The 16372-nt window shown below is 57.9% G+C and overlaps 5 protein-coding genes across 5 annotated transcripts; 4 read left to right on the top strand and 1 right to left on the bottom strand.

The window, feature by feature from the left end:
- Positions 1–1038: 1038 nt before the first annotated feature.
- GGS23DRAFT_22079 (uncharacterized protein) lies at positions 1039–5214 on the top strand. The gene is made up of 2 exons (XM_051511968.1): positions 1039–1056; positions 1437–5214. The coding sequence occupies exon 2, from the start codon at positions 1517–1519 to the stop codon at positions 4910–4912; it is 3396 nt and encodes a 1131-aa protein (XP_051377032.1). The 5' UTR covers positions 1039–1056; positions 1437–1516; the 3' UTR covers positions 4913–5214.
- Positions 5215–6022: 808 nt separating this feature from the next.
- Positions 6023–7150, top strand: GGS23DRAFT_21974 (uncharacterized protein). Its single transcript, XM_051511964.1, has one exon. It carries the CDS (start codon positions 6244–6246, stop codon positions 6871–6873), a length of 630 nt encoding a protein of 209 aa, XP_051377031.1. The 5' UTR covers positions 6023–6243; the 3' UTR covers positions 6874–7150.
- A 2055-nt stretch (positions 7151–9205) lies between these two features.
- GGS23DRAFT_21831 (TRP-domain-containing protein) lies at positions 9206–12011 on the top strand. Its single transcript, XM_051511954.1, has 4 exons — positions 9206–9675; positions 9783–11318; positions 11381–11771; positions 11832–12011. Exons 1-3 carry the CDS (start codon positions 9357–9359, stop codon positions 11686–11688), a joined length of 2163 nt encoding a protein of 720 aa, XP_051377030.1. The 5' UTR covers positions 9206–9356; the 3' UTR covers positions 11689–11771; positions 11832–12011.
- A 643-nt stretch (positions 12012–12654) lies between these two features.
- On the top strand, positions 12655–14132 carry GGS23DRAFT_21784 (proteasome component PRE2). Its single transcript, XM_051511950.1, has 2 exons — positions 12655–13058; positions 13154–14132. The coding sequence occupies exons 1-2, from the start codon at positions 12921–12923 to the stop codon at positions 13871–13873; spliced, it is 858 nt and encodes a 285-aa protein (XP_051377029.1). The 5' UTR covers positions 12655–12920; the 3' UTR covers positions 13874–14132.
- GGS23DRAFT_608977 (glycoprotease family protein) lies at positions 14133–16260 on the bottom strand. Its single transcript, XM_051520241.1, has one exon. It carries the CDS (start codon positions 16092–16094, stop codon positions 14397–14399), a length of 1698 nt encoding a protein of 565 aa, XP_051377028.1. The 5' UTR covers positions 16095–16260; the 3' UTR covers positions 14133–14396.
- Positions 16261–16372: the final 112 nt, after the last annotated feature.

Genomic DNA, 16372 nt, shown 5'->3' with positions numbered 1-16372 from the left:
GTATTAAATCAAGTAACTACCTACATCCTCGTACGAAGCAGCCGGCCAGCCGGCCATCTCGCCAGAGACCCCTCCTTATATCCCTCTCGATCACGGAAGAGAGCGACATGTATGTGATGAGTGCCCGTTCCTGTCGAGACTGGGGTGCTGGTGAGGAATCCCGCTTCAGCTAGCGGCTATTTCATCAGCTCGTGTTACAGTAGCATTCGCGGGCATCCGTCTTTCCCCAGCGAGACCCGCGAAGGCCCGCGAGGCTCGTAAGACGGCCAGTGAGACAAGTGGTTGGGGGGATGGTTATCTACTTTCTGCTAGCATATTGAGACACGCTGTGCGGCTGGAAAACAGGAAAGGATACGTGCGACACGGATTCGGGGCCTCTGACACTCCCATACATACATACGTACGCCCCAAATCTCTCTCTCTCTCGGAGACCTGTTTTAGGCCTTGGTGAATCATCGATACCGCCACGGAGCGTTTCCGTGTATAGATGATCGTGGAGGCGCGGGTCGGCAGATGCCATCATCCTTTTGCGAGTCACATACGTCCGTCATCCGAACTTGGCCGACTACATAGTGGGCTCACCACGGTGGGGTCTCCCTTGGGGCTGAGGAGGAAGCGGAGGGTGCCTTACCACCCCTGCTCGCTCACTGCCAGGACGCCTCGCTGGCCTGGCGATGACAAAATCACGACCCACGACCCAATGAGACGGTCTATCGTGCTGTCGAAGGGGGGGGGGGGGGGGGGTGGAATGAGAGCCGCAGTAGTGCGCGAGCCCTACCGTCGATGTGTGTCTGTATCGATCCGGCCAGAAAGTTGCCTTGCCTTGTACTGCCCTTTTCGATCGCCCTCCTCCACCGCTCCCGCTTCTCTCTGCCACCTCGACGTATTCAATCCACCTCCTTATCCCCCCCCTCCTCCCCCAGCCCACGGAAATATTAGCTTGTTGAGCCTTCGATCGCTGCACCGTCATCGCCCCGGTGTCTTTTGCACGGCCCCTTGCAACGCTCCGGCACAGGTTTCGATCCGTTCCAGTTGTCTTCGACGAAGGAGAATACCGTAAGTAGTATTTCCATTTGGACCGCAGTCTGGCCTTCTCCACTTCCCGTAAGCGCCGCTGCAGTCTCTTGAGGTACCGACCCCCTCCCCCCCCCCCTCTCCCCACCTCAGCACCGAATTCTAGCCTTTCCTCCAATCCTCCAACCCTTGATTCATATCTTCTGATAATCGCTCAAGGATCGCATTCATCCTTCCCGGGTCGCCCTCGCCCTGTATAGTCAGCCATCGAGAGTAATAGTGTGAAGAGCCAGCGACCGAGCGTCGGCCCGCGAAGACATCGGTTGGCATTCAGCTCGCGAGGCTCCCCTCTAGTCGATTGCCTGATTGTCACACCAATTTACCGTACTAGAGCATGGTCTCTATCTGATCAGGTTTACAAGGAACCGCACGGTCCTACCACTATCGGGATCGACTAGATATATGTTATACTAGTTTCGGGCCGCCTGTCCCCTCTCAAACTATGACCATGAATGCAGGATACACAGTCTCGCCCACGCCGGTCGAACTTCGCGATCGCCTGAAGGATCGAGCGCGACAACCTCATGGCAACGTCCCTCATACCTACAGTTACAATCACAATCAGAAGAGCCCCGTTACCCCGATCGAATCGCATCTCCTGTCACCATATTCCTCACACGTCCAAAGCAACTCTGCCTCTCCTACGGGCAATTTCAACACCCCCGCAGACACCGTCTCGTCCATAGATCCGTATCAGCAGAGTGACTTCAGTAGCGATTTCGGCGACCCATTTTTGGGGGTTGACTTTAACGACGTCGAGAATGGACTACCCGGCTTTTTGGAGAATTTCAATATAGGAGAGCCCGCGGGTGAGCAGTCGCACGTTCTAAACTATGGTGTCAGTGATACCCAGTACCCTCTGAGTCCCGATCCGACACCCGCTATACCGTCAACATCGATGTTCAACGGCGGGCTTGACACCAACGTTCCGCACCAGCCGTCAGACGAAACACGACGCTTCGCGAACTCGATCAATACAAGCCAATTCGCGCCGCAATTGACACCAGATACCAACGGCGACGGCTTCTCAAGTGACGGCAGTCTCGCGCCGAATGCACTCGCGATGGCTGCTCAAAGTCCTCGTGTTACCGTATCCATGTGGAACAGAGACGAGGAAGCCCCAGTGCAGGGCATCGAGAGGTCTTTCGCCTCGGGCGCCGACGGCTCTCAAACAAATCAAGCGTCGATTAGCCTAGCCGGCGATCTGGCAGGCGACCCCGCCCACGAGAACCTAGTGGCTGTATCCCGAGATGCGCATGGCGGTTGGTTGCCACACTCCACCGCGGGTTACGGGGGTCTCGCTCCCGGAGATCGGCCCACTCAGGAGGTCCCGAGTATCAATCAACAAGCTGCTAGTCGAGAGCGCGACGAGAAGAACAAGGAGGTTTTCGAATGGGCCGCGCGATCGACTGGCTGGTCTGCCGATTTCACAGGCACCTCAGACGGCTCTTCCAACAAGCTCGCAGAGAGGCGAGATAGCGAAGACAATATACCTCCCGGGGAAATCTCCCTGGGGGATGCCACCGAGAACAAACATATCCCCGGTCAAGCATATCTTCACGTAGATGGGTCGGGCGGGGCCCTCACGCAGACCGACTTCGACATTATGCGACAACTGCGGACTTGGGGAGACGCGCCGACTATTCATGCCATCCAATCCGGCTCCCGGTATCAACCCCTGACATCGCAAGCCGCCATCGAAAAGTTCAATCGGCAATGCCAGGACAACGAGTCTATTGTTTCGAGAGCAGCAACGTGGGGGACCCGTCGCCGTAGCTTACCTAGTATTGTGGACATAGAAGGCATCGTCTCCGGCAACTTCTTGAAAAAGTTATCGATCAGCGGGCATTCCCGCCGCCCAAGCTTTATGAAAAGGATCCCCAGCCTCGTGCGGAAGCCTAGCGCTAGCCAGATCTTGAAGCGGAAGGGGAGCAATGCTAGCGAGGTGCCTCCAGAGGATGTCGAGGATCAGGATCGCCGATCGTCCAAGGACACCCTAGCGCCCCCGTCGCGTACTTCCAGCTGGGGGATTAGTGGGATTACTAAGAAACCAACTCCCAGCTTGAATACTGCCCTGGTGGGAATCGCTACAGGCGCTGCTGCGATCGGGACCACACATGCCCGAAGTGGTTCGATCAGCGCAACGCCCATAACTTCTCCCAAGAGTCCGTTTGGATCTCTGAGTGTGCCGCCCATGAAGAACGCTCTTAGGAGATCGAGGAGTAAGACCGAGGTTTCTAAAGGTCCCAACGTGGAGGCTATCTCGCACCCAAATCTGGTTGAGATGTTGAAGAAGCAAGGTGGACCACCAGTTGCTTCACTGTCGAGAACTCAGCCGGTGGTAGAGCAGGATGACGACGACGACGACGACGACGACGAAGGATACGACGACGTAGACATGAAGCCAGAGCCCCAGCGGCTGGAGAGCATAGAGCCGACTCCCCAAGGCTTCCGAGAGCATATTCTTCGATTGAACCCCGGGCTACCGAGAGAGAACGGTTGGCTGGTTGATCGCATCGCCCACCAGATGATTATGCGTTACAAGCAACTCCAGAGCGCAAAAGTCAAGCACCTGAGCCTAGTTAACCAAGGAAAATGCCCCTGCGGGACTTTATGTGTCGCGCTTGGTGGGTCGGCCATTTCCCTAGACGGCAAAGGGGGCGAGCGGGGTGTCGACCCGTTGTCGGCGCGGCCAGATTCTTCCGATGGCGACACCACACCTCTCGAGGGCGGCATCAACTCGGAGAGTTTTCCCCTAGGTATTCCTATGCCCCCGACCACGTCTCTCCCGGCAGAATTCGAATGCCAGCTATGCTTTACAAGCAAGAAGTTCCTGAAGCCGTCCGATTGGACCAAGCACGTCCACGAGGACGTCCAGCCGTTCACGTGTACGTGGGAGCGGTGTCGTGATCCTAAGATGTTCAAGAGGAAGGCAGACTGGGTACGGCATGAAAACGAAGGGCATCGCCACCTCGAGTGGTGGACATGCGACGTTGAAGACTGCCGGCACGTCTGCTACCGACGGGACAACTTTCTGCAGCATCTCGTTCGCGAGCACAAATTCGCGGAGCCCAAGATCAAGACCAAGGCGGCCATCAAGAAGGCTGGCGGTGTCGACTACACGTGGCACAAGGTCGAACAGTGCCACGTCGAAACGAGTGCTAAGCCTTCCGACGAACCCTGCCGGTTCTGCCGTAAGACTTTCCCAACGTGGAAGAAACTCACGGTCCATCTGGCGAAGCACATGGAACACATCAGCCTTCCGGTCCTGAAGCTCGTCGACTCGAAAGAGCTTCACGCGGACACCATCATCAGCCCAGTGCAGGATCTCCCCCGTCCCAATTTCCCGGTGCCTGTAGTGAAGCAAGAATCGCCGATGTTTAATTCGCAAGGCCCCAATACGGTGCCGAATCCGATCCCGATAGGATTTATCCCACAGGGAAACCTCGATTACGGTATGGGCGCGATACAGGTGCAGAATTCCTTCTACGGCCAGCATCAGATGACGCAGCCGTATACCGATATATCGCCCAACCCGGGGTCCGGCAACGTGATGATGGCACAGAACTTTACCAAGCCTCAATACCACGCCCTCCCCGTTACCACGGGACCGTCTTACAACACGGCCGCAAACGCGTATATACCCTTGCCGATCCAAGACGGAACGGAGCCCTTCCCCCAGTTTGATCCGCTCGGTATCCAGGACGCTGCGGGACCATTATACTACGACAATCTCACGACGCCTAGTATGCAGCCTATGGAGCAATATGGCAGCCACCCGCCGTCGTCTTACAACCACTCGCCGCACCAAGGCCACGGTAACTATTTCAATCAGTGAATGCTGGCAAACTATGTCGTTTCTGTTTCGCGGTTTACCTTTGCAATTCCCTCCCCATTATGGCGATACCCCCTTTCGAGTTGGAGTTGCAGGCTGACCTGGGATTGGATCGCCATGGTCCTGATGTTTGTCGAGTCCGGCCCAGGATGCGTGATCTGCGATATACCACGGCGTTGTGTGGGCAAGACTATATGTTTATATAAGCATTTTGTTTCCGATCGCTCTCTAGAGATCCTTCTTTCTCTTTTCTGGTTTGGTCATTTGATCACATCCCGGGTTACGGGGTATTGATTGGGCTACGCTAGCAACACAGTCGGGTTTCCCATTTATGTATTCACGTTTCGCGACCTGTCCCCCTCGCCTCTTATCCGGAATGTTATGTTATGGGAAAGCGTTACGGTTATCTTTTGGCACGATATGACGAGCGCGCGATGGATGGGGATTCGAAATTCTACCTAGTGTATAGGACGATGGTAACGAACTACGCGCATACGCATGCATAGTCGTCTGGTTTCTCGTACGGGACACCTTTCTTTTATTTTGTTCTCGAGTCGTCTGGGTCTGAAGACGGGTTGATGTGGTTTCCTCTAGATTCTCTCAATAGACGTATTTCGCCCGAATGTAAATCGGTCTAGAATTGCGATCGCCCGTGTTTTCCGGTGACTCGCTAGGTCTACGTTGCTAGCCCGAATGCGCGCACGGGATTTCCACGCCTCAGGAGCGATCGCGGCGAGATTTCCGGAGGCCTCTCTGTGTGTATGTGACAGCGCACTTCTTCCAGTCTGCCTATCTGTGTTCCCCCCCTTCGTCTTGTATTTACCTATTTATTTGATCTGGCACGGGCGGGTCTCGGCGTACCATGGAGCGGCGTGTGCTGCGAGTCCGTGACAGCTGTTCGTCAATTTCCCACCTCATCTAGCGTACCAGCCTTCGCGTTCTACGTGGTCGGCCCCATGGCGTTAGAGGCCGGGTGCGAAACTCGCAAAGACCAAAGGGCAGGAAAGGAAAGAGGAGGCGGGAAAAGAGAGAGACAGAGACAAGAGAGGCTCCATGCTCTGCCACCTGCTTTGATAGACACGCGACCCTCCTTGCGTGATGGTAATTGTGGCTCGTCGGCGGAGGGACGGGAGGAGAGCAGAAGGAGGAGGAGGGATGGGGATGAGCTAAGGCAAGGAGGACGGCCTGACTTGGGCCTGCCACCCCCTAGCATAGGTACCTACGGTTACTGCCTGTAGTGCGTTTAGCACATAGGGGGTACCTTAGGTTACTCATACAGGCACATGTGTATTGTGTAGGTATAATCCTGACGATGTATATATGTATGTCTATGCATGCATACGCACACGATACAAGACATGCAATGTGTTCATATGTATGTACATGCAATCCCGTCCACACCTACAAATCAATACCGACACCAACACCGCCTCCTTCATACCTACATTCATACATACATTACATACCGTTCGGCCTCTCGCAGCCGGCGGAATTCTTCATTGCGACGGCGAACCCGGTCGCCTATTGCGCAGCCCTCGCCCCGCGGCGTCGACCTCGCCGGCATCGCTCTTCGTTGCGCGATCTCGGCGCGCGACGCGCACGCAAACCCGGCCAGAGAACTTGGGGGTGCCTACGCTGGCGATCGGTCCCGGGATGCCCAGATTAAAATTTCCGTTTTTCGCTCGAGACTGCCGCCGCGCGTTGGGGTAGGCGAAGGGCAGAAGGAGGAGCGAGGAGAGGATAGTAGGCTCCTTTTTTTTTCGTTTGCTGAGAGTACTTGTTTCTATTTTGCTTCCGTTGCGACGTTGGCTCGACGGATCTACCTAGCGTCTAGTGCGTGCCGGCGGCGGTGGTTGGCTCCGGCTGGGGAGACAAGAGTCGGCTCGTTCTCTGGTCTTCCTCCTCGCCCTCCTCCGCCTCCTCTCGTTTCAGACGACGCCACTCGAGCTCTCCGTGCGGCATAGCGTGAAGGGGGGAGGAAGAGGGGCAAGGGAGAGCGGGAGAGGAGAAGAACGCGTGTGTACAGTAAGTCGTGTGCGTAAGTATCGATGTATGCGTGGGCAGATGCCTTTCCTTTCTTTTTTGGGTTTCTTCTTCCTTTCTGTGTACCAAAGCACTATGGCAATGTTTGAGGCTTGACGAATGGAGAATGCCGAGGCGTTGATCAGGCACGACGACAAGTGATGATGCTCCCTGGGCCGATATGCTGGCGGTTCGCCCCCGACGCTACCGCTGTGCGCTTGACGATGAGGGCAATGATGTGCACAATGGCATTGTGGCATTAAATTATACGGCCGCGTCCATGCCCTTTTGGCGCGCCCAAGTCAAGAAAAGCTTCGCCATATGATATCACGGGTGTCCGATAATAAGATGAGCTCATATCAATGATCCCGGAAGCGAGGACGGGGTCAAAAGGAGGAGGAGAGAGATACGATCGAGGGGAGCTTTCTCTCTTCTTCCTCTGCTTACCTGGGTTCTCCATCTGTCTCTGCTTGTCTCGCCATCGTCACCTCGTGTTTACGGCCTAGCACGGGCAGCGATTTGCAAACAAAAGCCGGGATGGGAGGGCGCCGGTTGGTCAATCGTTTCCCTATTCCCTCGCGCTCTTCCAAGGCATCGCACCGAGCATTGAACAGTCCCCTGTTTTGAGCGTGGCTTGGGCGTTGGCGAGTCGGGATGCTGGCCTGGCACGAGGCGACCCTCCCCCTGGAACAGGAAGAGCTCACATAAACGACTCCCGGCCAATCGCGCAATTTCTTCCCTTGCCCTCTTCCACATCCAGTCGATGATGGAGTCCCTGCTGCTCTTCGATGGCAAGGCCGCAGCAGCACTTTTCTTGGTCGAGTAATGAAGCCCCTCTTTTCTTCGACGATCTTGCTCTAGAACCGATGCATTATGCCTACATACATACTCATATGTGCGGGCTCTACATCAGGCACATACATATAGTATGCCTAGACATGCGTGCATCTGTTCATGTGCGCACACAATGGTGTCAATACATACGCCTAGGCATGCAACCTGCCGGTGGCGCACATGCACGTTGTGTGTTCTAGGAGGCGGGCTGTCTCTCATAATGGGACAGACATCGTACGCAGACTCATACTACGTACGATATAATTAATATATATATGTGTATGCGTGTATCAGGTGCAGAATAGGCAGCTTGGTGCGAGCAGGAGAATGGCGAGGAGTGGCAGAAGACGGAAAAAGGAGCAGGAGGAGGATGAACTGGAACTGGAAGGAAGGCAACCCAATTCTTCCCTCTTATTATTACATCCTCGTCCGCTAGCCAGCTCGACTACGTTTCGCGATTCACGAAGCTGACCTTGCGGTCTCTAAAACTGGGCTAGGCTAGCCGTAGAAGTTCCCCAGCGTCCAATCGTCCGCCAAGGGAGTCATGGTTTCGAGTGTATTAGGTATACTCCTAAGCTGGGCCTTGCACACACGACTCTGGCTGGGCTCGGGCTCCACGACGATGGGCACCGAACAGGGGGGCGGCTAGACTGGGGTGCTAGACCTCGACTTTACCCACCCGCATGCAAGGGGTAAACAGCCGCCTTTTGGATCCTGGAACCAAAGATATCTCTCGTCAGGGGCATAGGACGGGGTTGCATCTTCTCTGTGTTCTTGGCTTCCTCGCTAACCAGACTGTGTTCAATCTTCACCTTCTTTCCTCTCCAGCCTGACGCGTTATCCCTCTTTCTGCTTGGAGTCGTCTCTTGGTATATTCCTTCCCACACTCATTTGCAAACCCTATTATCTCCTAGCCGTAAGTCTCGTTTCATATGCGTCGACTTCGCCAACCACGCTCTCTCATAAACATCGTCAACCGTGCCGTCATCCAGAACGCCCGTCCGAGGTTGACCATCTGCTACGACAACCAACGCTCCTGGTTACCACCAACTCTTCCGGTCCTTCTCCCGAAGGCAACTTGCTTGCCCTTCTCTTCTTTCCATAGGTTGACCCTTGGCCGTCTTTGACTTGCATGGTTTTTGTTTCCTTGAGTCGAACCGTATCGCATTCTTTGGTTGTCGTGCCTGTATGTGCCATTTCTCCCCTACGAATTCAACGTCTTCTTGAGTTTGCCGAAACGAATTTACCTACCCAATTTCGAAACACCAAATCTCGGAACGACGGTCCATTCCTCGGGACAAACCCACTCCTTTTTGAATAACCGATATATTCTTTTTTTAATAATAGATTCTGGCTCGAGCCAAAAAAAAAAGGGGGGGCTACCCACGGCTTGATATCCCGGACAACATCATCTAGCGATTGATTTTTTTCTTCTTTCGGGACAGCACATAGCCAGGTTGACCGCGCTATTCATACGCATATCTCCGGCGAACTAGCACGCCTGTAGACAACGAACATTCCGTTTCCCGACGGTTTCACGATTTCCTTGGACTCAACACGGCATAAGAGAGAAAAAGCGAAGCTGAGCGCGATGGCGGTATCGAATTCGAGGTGGAACGTCCGGCGAGCGGCAATATGGGCCATGGCATTGGCTACGGGGGTTCTAGGCGACGACCGACTGGTCACGAAAGGGTTTACCAACTGCGAGGCGGAGAGCGTCGTCAGGATCCAGCAAGTAGACATCTCTTTCAGCAACTCGGACAAGATTGTGGTTTTCGACATTGCGGGTGTGAGCAGCAAACGACAGAACGTGACGGCGACGTTGGCCGTGAGTGCGTACGGCCAAGACATTTACACAAAAAGCTTCAACCCTTGCGATGAAGCTACGTTGATCGCAGCTCTGTGCCCCGGTAAGCCTATTTTTGATTTCTACGTACTCTGCGGACTGATCGACCGTCGATTCTCTCTCCGTCACTTCCGCCACGAGTTCAGTGGTAGGGCTAACGGTACAAAATAGCCCCGGCGGGAAGCTTCTCCGCGAGGGGTTCGCAAGCGGTCCCTGCGGAATATGCTGGCGCCATTCCCGGAATCGCTTTCCAGATGCCCGACATCGTGGCACAAGCGACGCTGAAACTGAAGAGCTTAGACGACGGAGCGGAGGTGGGCTGCGTCAGGTGCCAGATAACGAACGGGAAGTCCGCGGTCATCCCAACGGTCGCATACATCGCTGCCGGTGTAGCGGGAGCAGCCTTACTCGTGGGTGGTGTCGGAGCCGTCGGTGCTACACTCTCCGGAGGAGCGGGTGCGGGCGGCGGTACGATAAGCCCAAGCTTCACGGAGATGTTGGGCGTTTTCCAGGGGTTCGCTATGAACGGCATGATGACCGGCCAGCTACCGCAGGTATACCGGAGCTTCACGCAGAACTTCGCCTTCTCCTCGGGCCTTATCCCGTGGATGCAGATGCAGATCTCGATCGATAACTTCCGCGGTGCCACCGGTGGAAACCTAACCAGGGATAGCGTCGAATACCTCCTCAAGTCCAACTTCGCCTTCCAGAACGGTTCCGTCACGAGACGCTCCCTCGATGGCCTCTCCCTGGCCGCACGCGAGATCGAGACCCAGGTCAGCGGCACAACCCCCAGCGACGAGAGTTTCACGGCGGCAGCCGAGGCGACGATCCGCGAGGCCGTCTCCGGTATCAAGCAATACGCCGAGCAACTATCCGTGCCTCAGTCAAACACGTTCATGACCGTTCTACTAATCGTCGCCATCGTCGTCGCCGTTATCGTTGTCGGTATCCTGCTCATCAAGGTCGTCCTCGAGGTCTGGGCTCTGTACGGCAATTTGCCCGCGTCCCTGACCGGGCTGCGCAAGCACTACTGGGGCTCCATCGCCCGCGCCCTCACGTCCCTAGTCCTTCTCCTCTACGGCATCTGGGTCCTGTACTGCGTGTTCCAGCTCACGCACGGCGACTCGTGGGCCGCTCAGGCGCTCGCCTGCGTGACCCTGTTGCTCTTCACGGGTATCCTGGCCTTTTTCTCGTGGAAGATCTGGACGATGGCGCGGCAGCTCAAGAACACGCAGGGAGACACGTCGGCCCTGTACGAAGACAAGAAGATCTGGTTCAAGTACTCGCTGTTCTACGAGTCGTACAAGAAGGATTACTGGTGGGTCTTCGTGCCGGTCATCTTTTACATGTTCATCAAGGGTTGCGTCCTCGCGGCCACCGACGGCCACGGCATGGCCCAGGCGGTCAGTCTGCTCTTCATCGAGGGATTGATGCTGGCCCTGCTCGTCTGGAGCCGACCGTTCGAGCGCAAGTCGGGCAACGTCATCAACATCATGATCCAGGTCGTCCGTGTCCTCTCCGTGATCTGCGTCTTCATCTTCCTCGAGGAATTCGGCCTCGCTCAGACGACGCAGACCGTCGCCGGCGTCATCCTCGTCGGCATACAATCGGCGCTCGCCGTTGCCCTCGCCCTCCTCATCGCCTGCAACGCCATCGTGGCCTGCGTCAAGCAGAACCCGCACCGCAGGCGCAGAAAGGAGATGGGTAAGCAGTTGACCTCCACCCCCACAATATTTATCAGCGCACTAATTATGATGTTACCACAGAGAAAATGCAACGCGACCTAGACGATCTGACGCCTCTAGACGCGCGCAACTCGCTGTTGATGGAGCGCAACAAGTCTGGTGAATCTATCAATTACCTGGGATCCTTCCCCATGGACAAGAAGGCGTCCCCGGCTTACGAGTCGTCGGGCGACCGGTATATCGGCGTCGCGATCGAGCCGGCGAACCCATACGCGGCGGTGGCTTTATCGCACAATAGGTCGTTGACGCCCGGCGCACGAGACCAGGGCCGCGAGAGCCTCGTGTTAAACGCGGCGCCCATGGGGCAGGACACGCGCGGAGGCTACTGAGAAGTCATCAGCAGCCCACCTGCGGGTGGGGAGGGGATGACGAAAGGAGTGGTAGAAGAACAGAATGACAGTTGGGAGAAAAGGTAAGCTTTTTTATGGGGGGAGGCAAGGGCGTCAGGGACGGAGGTTAAACCGGATGATAGAACTTCTGAGGAGGGAAGAGGGAGAAAGAAACAAGCCACTACCCTAGTCGAGTCGGCAGAGCTCGATAAACACGGGTTGGGTATATATATACCAATACGTAACGTGGCCACGAAACGCTGTATAACAGACGACACAACCTACCTATACTAACAACCCCGTAACCACCCAACGACTCTCCGGGCGATCATGGCCACGGATGGATGAGGGCGGAGAGGAGGGGTTTCTGGATCAACAATACCCCCCTTCTTTAGCCATGCCATGCTTGGCCTACTTAACCGACCTAACCGGCCTGCGCTCGCCTATCCATCTATACATAAACATACCTTTACATAGACGCAACAACATCATCGTATATCCCATTTATTAATAACCAAGGCAGGGCCCAACTTTCTCAACCTAGTCAGTATAGACCTATACAGCTGCTAGCAGTAGTGAATTGTAATGATCACGGTGGTGTCTGGCGTGCTATTGTGTGTCTTGTCGGCTGCCGGCTACCTGTTCGTATGTATCGGCTCGCGATTCCTTCAGACTATGCCGCCGACGGTTCTCGAGGTACTTGTTGTTCCCTTTGGTTCTTACGTTGTATGTGTGTGGCTAGCTGGTATGGCGAAGAATAAGGAAGAGGGAGGAGGGAAGAGGGAAGAGGGGAATGCTTATGTTCTAGGCAGCTTTAGGGAATGCATTTAGCCGAGCCGAGGGGCTGTGAGATTCTAGTATCGTGTCGATATTGACCCGTTATGGAATATCAGGGGTTATTATGTAATATGCGACGTACTTCTCTGCCACCGACGCGTGCGACCGAAGCTGCCTTGGAGGGGAGCTCCGGCCAACCACAACGTAACCATTCGGTCTTGCCTCTATCGCCAACCGTCAAGTCAAGTCGTCTTGACTCTGACCCTCCCGTTCTTCTTCTTTTTTCACCCTCTCTTTTACAACATCTCTCGCAGCACCTACACGCTGCTATCTCCATCCACCCAACCGACCTCCGACGACGCCAGTATCGCCCCTCACGCCATTTCGGAATCCCCTTGCGAGAACTTGCCGTGCTCAATCCAGGTATCGCGCCCCGCTCCCACCAGATCCCAGCTATGGATGCCCTCGTAGCCAGGTACAGCCGTCCGGCTACCCTGCACCGCGAGACGGTTGCGGAGGACCAGCAAGATGAGCTTCATAACGACATGGCACCTGCCTTATCCCTCAAATTCGCCATGCCTCCCGTTGCTCAGGTGAGTCCAGTCGGCGCCCCAGCGTCCCAATCCGCCAAAGAGAGAGAATCGAGGCGAGAATCGGCCTAAGCTAACATCGGCTTTCCGAAAACCAGCCCTCAGCCTGGCTCCGCGCCATGACAGATGACCGCTCGAACCCCGACTGCCCCATCAAGATCGCCCACGGCACAACTACCCTCGCCTTCCGGTTCCAGGGCGGCATCATCGTGGCGACCGACTCGCGAGCGACGGCCGGCAACTGGATCGCCTCGCAGACGGTGAAGAAGGTCATCGAGATCAACAACTGCCTGCTGGGCACCATGGCCGGCGGCGCCGCCGACTGCCAGTACTGGCTCGCCTGGCTCGGCATGCAGTGTCGCCTGCACGAGCTGCGGCACAAGCGCCGCATCAGCGTCGCCGCCGCCTCCAAGATCCTAGCCAACCTCGTCTATCAATACAAGGGCATGGGTCTGTCCATGGGCACCATGTGCGCCGGCGTCACCAAGGAGGAAGGGCCCGCCCTTTACTACATCGACTCCGACGGCACCCGCCTCGCCGGCAACCTCTTCTGCGTCGGCTCCGGCCAGACCTTCGCCTACGGCGTCCTCGACGCCGAGTATCGCTACGACCTCTCCGAGGAGGACGCCCTCGAGCTCGGCCGCCGCAGCATCCTCGCCGCCACCCACCGCGACGCCTACTCCGGAGGGTACATCAATCTCTACCACGTCAAGGAGGAGGGCTGGGTCAAGCACGGCTTCAACGACACAAACCCCATATTCTGGAAGACGAAGCTCGAGAAGGGCGAGTTCACCAACGTCACCAGCCAACTAGACTAAAGTCCCATGTTCTTTACTGCTACTTGCCAGGGGGATCCCTTCGGGAGGGGTAGGGGAGGCGGGAGACGGGGCGGTTTTAGTACAGCGCTGAAATACCAACGGCCACTACTCTCGATATAAAAGGGGCTAAGGGGACAAGGGGGACGCCTCGCCCCTGGTGGAAATCGCGAGGGCCTAACAAGTAAAACACAACGCAGGGCGGCGGAAAGTGGAAAAGAGCTTGATAGACTGGCTGGCGGTTACTGCTACATTTAGCCGTCCAGGCGATTCCCACGCGCCTCTCCCTCCAGGATTCGTCGGGTAAATGTACAAGAATTGAGCCATCGATGTGGCATCTGCGACCGAATGCGCAATAGTAATCCCCCCCGACTCTCAGCTAAATGCCCTAACGCCGGTCTACATGCATAATATGCCGTGCCGTGCCAACCGCCAAGTGGTATTATAATCGTACAGTAATCGTAGGAAACAAGCGTTTCGCCGGCTCTATAGTGGCAGTCTCCATTTTCAGCGGGACGGAGTTAGCTCATCTCTCCTCCGTCTCGCTCTCGCCATCCTCGTCCCTCCGCACCCAGCCCTCGGCGCCGAGCACGCCGCCGTCCTCGGCGGCCGGGTCGAGCGTCCAGCGGCGGAGGGCGATCACGTCGGGGCGGCTGCGCCAGCCGGCCTCCCACATCTCGACGGCGGCCCAGGCGATCATGGCGGCGTTGTCGGTGCACAGGCGCGCGGGCGGCCGCACGAGGGCGACGTCGGCGTGGCCGCGCGCGTCGAGCGTCGCGCGCAGCACCCGCATCAGGTACCCGTTGCGGGCGACGCCGCCGGCGACGACGACGGTGCGGACGCGGCGGCAGAGGGCGGCGCGGTCGTCGTCCCGGGCCTCGGCTTGCGCTCGGGCTTTCGCGCGCTCGCTCGCCTTTTTCCCTCCCCTTTCCCCCTCTTCCTCCTCCTGCTCCTCCTCCGCCGCCTCCCCGTCGCTCGCAGGGCTAGCAGCAGCGCCAGCGGGAGGGACGCGCCCGGCGAGCGCGAACAGCAGGCGGCTGGCGAGGTGCTCGAAGGCGAGGCGCATGGCGTGGCGGGCGAGCAGGCGGCGGCCGGCGACGCCGAGGCCCGGGTGCTGCTGCAGCACCTTCTGCACCTGGCCGTTGAGCCCCGCGAGGTCGTACCGCATCGCGGACGTGCAGGACAGCGGCGGGGTCAGGAACCAGCCCTGGCCCGAGTCGAAGAGGCGGATCTCGTCGACGCGCGCGCGCGGCGGGACGTAGCCGTAGTCGTAGTCGGTCAAGCCGTTGTCGTCGTCCTCGCCCGGCGCCAGGGAGAGGCCCGGGGGCGGCGCAGAAGAAGAAGAAGAAGAAGAAGAAGAAGAAGAAGAGGGGGGGGCGTCGGGAAAGGCGAAGCGCTCGAGCAGCGGCCCGTACATGGCGCCGTCGCCGTCGCGGGCGACGGCGGCGATCTCGGAGGCGGGCACGATCGCGCGGCCGCACTTGTCGAGCATGTCGCCGACGGCGATGTTGTCGGCCTCGGCGAGGACGGCGTGGTCGGCGAGGGCGCGCGAGAGCACGAGCAGGGTGTGGCCGCCGGAGACGAGGAGCGAGAGGAAGGGGAAGGCGGGGGCGGGGGCGGGATCGGGGGCGCGGCCGGGGCGGTCCCAGGCGGCGAGCGCGCCGACGAGCCGCGGCGTCAGCGCGTGCGCCTGCATGTGGTGCACGGCGACGAGCGGCACGTCCCAGGCGACGGCGAGGCCCTTGGCCGTGTTGAGCCCGACCGACAGGTTCGACTGCATGCCGGGGCCGCGCGTGACGCCGACGAAGTCGGGCTTGCGCCGCGCGCGCCCGCCGGCCCAGAGCACGTCGCGCGCCGCGTCGCGGGGGCCGGCGGCGGGCAGCGCCGCCGCCGCCGCCCGCGCCATCCCCGCCAGGTGCTGCGAGTGCGACACCACCGCCTCCACCGGGTGCACGCCCCGGAACCGCCGCTGGTCCGAGGTCAGCTTCCGGTCGAAGAGCAGCCGCGCGGCCGCGCGCGAGGGGTGCGTCTCCAGCACGGCCACGCACGTGTCGTCGCACGAGGTCTCGATGGCTAGGGTGACTAGGGTGGCGCGCCCCGGCGCCGACGCGGCACGCGTCGCGGGAGGGAGGGCGAGGCGGAGAGGGAGGGCGGCGCAGAGGCTACGGCGCGCCGCTCGTAGCGCGCGGCATGGCCGCATCGGTGTCGACCACGCCGCGCTCATGAAGACGGTTGCGCGCGACGTGCGAGGTGGGAGGTAGGAATGCGTGGTGATCGCCGAGAGCTTGCGAGCTTCGTCATTGTTGGCGGGGCGAGAGGTTGCCTCTACCTATCTCGATCACCTTAGACATGGCTTTTCTTTTCTCCTTTTATTTAAATTTTTTTCTTCGTTGAGGTCCTTTGGTTTGGCCACGCCCCGTAACGGCCCGGTTCGATATTACTTGGTTATGGCTTGTTGCCTGCCTAGGTATGGCTGACAGCTGATAATCTAACAACCGGCTG

This window comes from Durotheca rogersii, assembly GCF_024521655.1.
Source record: "Durotheca rogersii strain YMJ 92031201 chromosome Unknown GGS23scaffold_1, whole genome shotgun sequence".
Classification (NCBI taxonomy): domain Eukaryota; kingdom Fungi; phylum Ascomycota; class Sordariomycetes; order Xylariales; family Xylariaceae; genus Durotheca; species Durotheca rogersii.
The sequence above is the reverse complement of the archived record's forward strand: the minus strand, read 5'-3'. Positions and strand labels throughout refer to the sequence as shown.

Coding starts and splice junctions, on each gene's coding strand:
- GGS23DRAFT_21831 (XM_051511954.1), top strand. CDS start 9,357: ATGGCGGTATCGAATTCGAGGTGGAACGTCCGGCGAGCGGCAATATGG. Junction 9,676..9,782: donor GATCGCAGCTCTGTGCCCCG/GTAAGCCTATTT, acceptor GGTACAAAATAG/CCCCGGCGGGAAGCTTCTCC. Junction 11,319..11,380: donor CAGGCGCAGAAAGGAGATGG/GTAAGCAGTTGA, acceptor ATGTTACCACAG/AGAAAATGCAACGCGACCTA.
- GGS23DRAFT_22079 (XM_051511968.1), top strand. CDS start 1,517: ATGACCATGAATGCAGGATACACAGTCTCGCCCACGCCGGTCGAACTT.
- GGS23DRAFT_608977 (XM_051520241.1), bottom strand. CDS start 16,094: ATGAGCGCGGCGTGGTCGACACCGATGCGGCCATGCCGCGCGCTACGA.
- GGS23DRAFT_21784 (XM_051511950.1), top strand. CDS start 12,921: ATGGATGCCCTCGTAGCCAGGTACAGCCGTCCGGCTACCCTGCACCGC. Junction 13,059..13,153: donor CCATGCCTCCCGTTGCTCAG/GTGAGTCCAGTC, acceptor TCCGAAAACCAG/CCCTCAGCCTGGCTCCGCGC.
- GGS23DRAFT_21974 (XM_051511964.1), top strand. CDS start 6,244: ATGCATACGCACACGATACAAGACATGCAATGTGTTCATATGTATGTA.